A 5,445-nucleotide genomic window follows, 5' to 3' on the forward strand; every position below is an offset into this window, starting at 1 on the left:
AAATGAGAAGGAGTTCCATTGCTATCAATTTAGATTTAATTTGAAAAAACCAAACCCATAACTTTTTCTTTTGAAAGGTTCCCACTAGCCAATACAAAAAAATATTAATTTTAAACATTAACTAGACGGTTGGTTAGGTATTATTTTGGTCGGTTTTCAACTTCGACCTATCGATACTCACCCATCCAATTACATTACCCAAAATGATTGTCATTATGTAATGAAAAGTAGTAATTTGATTCTTACCTTTATAGTGTTAGATATAGGTAGCAATAGTTATGACAATTTTTATAATTTTTTTTTATTGATTATCGTAGTTAGTAATGTTATCTATAACAGTTACAATAATGACAAGTTATTTTGAATCTCAATCAACTTCAGTATTCTTTGCCGCTCAATCAAATTAGGAGTTTTGATGGTAAACTTATAAGAGATCTCATATCTCATTACGATTACGAAACATCGATAAATAACATAGTGTGTAAACAAATAAGACTTAATTTTTATATAACACTCGATTATTGCATTTTCAATAGGATAAGCGTAGCATTAGGTTATCATTGGTAAGTTGATTTTAATTTATTTGCTTTCAATAGTTTAGTTTAGTCTATATACTCTCCATCCACTTTAATTCTTTACAATTTTGATGCACTATGTTTTCAAAATTTATAGTAAAAGTAATAATTAATAACAAGATATTTTTTAAAAAAACAACAAGAAAATAGTATTGAAGACTAAATTTAAGATATATGGTGATTTTATATATGTTTTAGCGAATTTTGTAGGTAGTGTTATTTCTTTAGAAATTATTTCCCAACTATCCTCTAACCTCTAAAATTGAAATTTCACTTCAAATTATTTTTATAATTTTTTTTATGTGGTTTTGATGGGTATAGGCATATGTATAACTTTAATTTTTAGGTATTGCTTTTTTTATCTCACAACTATCTTGTAACTATTGACATTTCATGGCGTGGAATTTAGACGATCGTTGGAAGATGGTGGAGAGGTAAAAAAAAATACATAGTATTTTAAAAGATGAAACATGTTTAAAACCACCTTACATAAATCATCTAAAACGAGTATAAAAATGATTTGAGGTTAGACATTTTAAGTTTAGACATTAAAAGATCGTTGTCGGATGATTGCAATACAAACAATACAAAACAAGAAAATTTGTAGTGGATGACAATTTAAGAATAGAATATATCAAATATATATATGTATAAAAAATCATTTTCCGGACATGACGCTTTTTAATATATCAAGGACGTCAAAGTGTATCAAGTGTATATCAATAGTGTATAAAATGTATCAAGAATATCATGTGTAATAATTGTATCCGTAATTATTTTATATTTCATTAGTTGAGCTTGTTATTTTTTTAAAAAAGTGGTAAGTTTGAGGTATGAACCTAATTCTTAAAACTTATTTTGCCAAATATGTAGGAAGCCTACAAAGCAATAGTACCTTAAAAAACGGGCTAAAACATGTGTATATTTATCATAAATCACTTAAAACAGGTATAAAATGACTTAGGATTGGACATTTCAAGTTTGGATATTGGAGGATGGTTGAGATGAAAAAAAATAGTACCTAAAAACTTGTTTAAACACGAGTAAAATCACTTTAAATTACCTAACACAACTACATGAATGAATTGAAGTTAGACATTTCAAAATTGAAAGTTAAAAGATATTTGTGTTGTGGTTGAGAGATGAAAAGAATACCTAAAAACTTGCTAAAACATGTGAAAACGACCGTGAATCACTTAACACACAATGACACAAATATAAAAATGACTTGGTGTTAGACCTTTCAAGTTCGTGAGTTGGAAGATATATGTAAGGTGGTTGTTAGATTAAATGTGATGCATTATATTTTTCAATTTAATCATCTTGGATTGACTTGGTGGTAAAAAATGAGACGGTCTTAATAAACGATTAAGAAACAATAGATTCAATTTATGGTGAGCATCTACCTAAGAATTATACTAAGGCTAAAACCAGCAAACTAGAGTTTGTCCTCTCATGTTCATTTGAGTCATAAAGCGTTGGTGTATTGTGTTGCATGTAAAACCTATACCTTCATCTTTTTATTCTCATTATCTCATGTGGTTTAATTTGTGTTTGTCAACAGATTTTATTGTAAAGTTGTTTCATTATTGTGTTGTATCATTTCTCTTACAAAAATTAAAACCAAAGATAAAAACGTGAATGTGTGATATTTTGAAATTTAAGAAATAAAGCAAATTAAACACAAAACTTTTTCACAAATATATAATTTTTCAATATAAATTAGGATATTTATTCTTAGGAAAATTACAATTGATGATATTTTTAGAAATAATAATTAAGGATGTAACAATATTTGAAAAAATAACAAATATAGTAAAACTATTATAGACTTGTATCACCGATAGACTTCGTATATTCTATCGACCAATATTTGCAACATGATCTATCAGTAATAGACTTATATCATAGAATCTGACAAATTTTGCTATATTTACAAAAATTTTATAAGGTTGCTGTATACTTAATTATTTTAAATCTAATCGCAGAAAATTTACAATTATCCCTTCTTCTTATTCCCAACATTAACTGATCATGGGCCTGACTCGAAGAAAAGGCCCATCAAGAAATTTATGGACATTGGGCCTTGTCAACGATAGGCCCAAAAGTAACCCAACCCAACCCCTGCCAACCAAAATCAAATTATCCAATAAAAAGCATGAATACTAACTTTTTAAGAGAACGAATCAAAACACAACACGTGTTCTGACGTCATTGGTCTTATCGTTTCCCTTTCTTCAAGCAAAACACAGATAAGGGGTGGGTGTCATCTCCTACAACAATAGAAACAAACATCCAAATCTGTACCGTTTATTTCTCCGTGGGGCCCGCAAGTATTAAAAGATAACGGTGAAAACCGAAACCCTAGAATAGATTACAATGTAAACGATTACAGCACAGCATAACTCTCTTCATGAAGAATAAGCATAAAAGGGTATTCTTTTGATACTTTCATTCATAGTTCTTCTTCTTCTCCATTTTTCTCACCATCGATTCTTAGCGGTGAAAATGGTGAAGTGTTTCTCTCTCATCGTCGTTCTCTCTCTCCTCGCAGCATCGGCGATCGGCAGCGAGGTCATTTCCGGAGAATCGGATGGAGATTTCATAATCCGTCAGGTTGTGGATGACGGAGGAGTCAACGAAGGAAGTAACGGCGACGATCTCCTACTCGGAGCCGACCATCACTTTTCGGTCTTTAAGCAAAAGTTTGGGAAGTCGTATGCTTCCAAGGAGGAGCATGATCACCGATTCAGGGTATTCAAAGCCAATCTGAAGCGAGCTCAACGCCACCAGGCTCTTGATCCCTCTGCTACTCATGGCGTCACTCAGTTCTCTGATTTGACTCCTTCGGAGTTCCGAAGATCGTTTCTAGGGCTTAGAAGTCGTCGTCTTGGACTCCCTGCAGATGCTAATAAGGCCCCTATTCTTCCTACTGATGGTCTTCCGACTGATTTCGATTGGAGAGATAAAGGTGCTGTCTCGGAAGTCAAGAATCAGGTTTATGTCTGCTACTTTGAACTCGGGTCTCCGTATATTTTGTTTCTTATGTTAGTGATGGCATCATATTAATTCTTTTAGGAACAAGTAACTTTTATTTATTGAACCGAGGTTTTGATCGTTGTGATTGTTTCTGTTTTTGTTTTCTTATAAGGGTTCGTGCGGATCCTGCTGGAGTTTCAGTGCAACAGGTGCTCTTGAAGGCGCGAACTTCCTTGCTACCGGAAAGCTTGTTAGCCTTAGCGAACAACAGCTTGTAGATTGTGATCACGAGGTTTGAATTTTTTTACTTGTCTTCGATTTGCTCTTCTGTAGTGAATTTGCAGTTTTTTCGTGTAGATAATAATGATCATTTATAGTTTTCTATTGGGTGGGACATGTTCTTCGCACATGATTCCAGTGTTCTAGAAAGCAAAAAGCCTATGTACGACTCTTGCTTATGTTGATGGTTTTCCACTATGAGATGCTGTGAATATGTTTACCACTACTGTTGCAAAATATGTGACAATTCATAAATCTTTGCGTGTGTTTAGTATATCGTATGTAAATAGAAGATCTGTACTAGCAAATTTGGCAGACTCGATAAGGATTAAAGTGCACGTTTTGGCCTTGCAGGTTGCTTGAACTACTTGATAAAGAACTTTTCAGTACCCTATGAATGATTTGGTTCATTTGAACTTGTGGGAATTAGGACTATGTACTTTTGATGTTGCTTATTGTTTATGATCATTTGTGGAGTTATAAGTTTCTGTTTGTCAATTATATGTCAGTTTAGTGATTCTTGCATATGTAGCATTCATGTCTATCTGAGCACTTAGGAGGGTGTATTCTCTTACTTTCATGCAAAATTAAAGCACATCTATACTTTTTCCAGTGTGATCCAGAAGAAAAAGGTTCCTGTGATTCTGGCTGTAATGGAGGGCTAATGAATAGTGCATTCGAGTACACATTGAAATCCGGTGGACTTATGAAAGAGCAAGACTATCCATACACTGGTACAGATCGAGGAACCTGCAAATTTGACAAGAGCAAAATTGCTGCATCAGTGGCCAACTTTAGTGTTGTCTCCCTTGATGAAGAACAAATTGCTGCCAACCTCGTGAAGAATGGCCCTCTTGCAGGTATTACACTCAGCCATCCTTTCTTAAATCCCATTATTTTCTTTAGCCTAGCATAGTCTGACTGCTTACTTTCTTCTTAAATGCAGTTGCTATCAACGCTGTGTTCATGCAAACATACATAAAAGGGGTTTCTTGCCCTTACATTTGCTCAAAGCATTTGGATCATGGAGTTCTGTTGGTTGGTTATGGATCTGATGGATATGCTCCCATCCGGTTGAAAGATAAACCATACTGGATCATTAAGAACTCTTGGGGAGCCAACTGGGGGGAGAATGGATACTACAAGATCTGTAGGGGTCGCAATATTTGTGGAGTGGATTCCATGGTGTCGACAGTCGCTGCAGTTCATACCGCTGCAAACTAAAATCATTCTCACATCCATAATTCCTGTATATATTGCATGTGCTGTGGCAGGAAGTTGTCAAGTGCCATTTCAAGCATAGGATGTATCTCTTAAAAATGGAATTTAAACTCTGCTTTGTGTTGGTTCGGAAACTTGATCATAAGTAGCTTTATATATGCATACTTCATATATTTAGTTTAAGTTATTGTGGCGACGAAATGCTTGTAAGCAAAAAGCAAGAATCTGTTTATGGATTATGGATTGGTTCACCTACTCATTTTTGATATGGTGATGCCAATGAAAAAAATATCCCAATGTAAATGTCAAACTTTGATAGAGAATACTTGCTTTTCTGATGTTTTATCTCAATCTTTTCTAATGCTAAATGTCAACAATGAGATAATGATAA

General features: G+C 33.6%; 1 protein-coding gene across 1 annotated transcript; it reads left to right on the top strand.

The window, feature by feature from the left end:
* Nucleotides 1–3,025: 3,025 nt before the first annotated feature.
* Nucleotides 3,026–5,445, top strand: LOC101204401 (cysteine protease RD19A). Its single transcript, XM_004150013.3, has 4 exons — nucleotides 3,026–3,572; nucleotides 3,727–3,846; nucleotides 4,447–4,693; nucleotides 4,780–5,445. Exons 1-4 carry the CDS (start codon nucleotides 3,084–3,086, stop codon nucleotides 5,055–5,057), a joined length of 1,134 nt encoding a protein of 377 aa, XP_004150061.1. The 5' UTR covers nucleotides 3,026–3,083; the 3' UTR covers nucleotides 5,058–5,445.

The sequence above is a fragment of the Cucumis sativus genome, chromosome 2 (genome assembly GCF_000004075.3).
Source record: "Cucumis sativus cultivar 9930 chromosome 2, Cucumber_9930_V3, whole genome shotgun sequence".
NCBI lineage: Eukaryota > Viridiplantae > Streptophyta > Magnoliopsida > Cucurbitales > Cucurbitaceae > Cucumis > Cucumis sativus.

Coding starts and splice junctions, on each gene's coding strand:
- LOC101204401 (XM_004150013.3), top strand. CDS start 3,084: ATGGTGAAGTGTTTCTCTCTCATCGTCGTTCTCTCTCTCCTCGCAGCA. Junction 3,847..4,446: donor TTGTAGATTGTGATCACGAG/GTTTGAATTTTT, acceptor TACTTTTTCCAG/TGTGATCCAGAAGAAAAAGG. Junction 4,694..4,779: donor GAAGAATGGCCCTCTTGCAG/GTATTACACTCA, acceptor TCTTAAATGCAG/TTGCTATCAACGCTGTGTTC.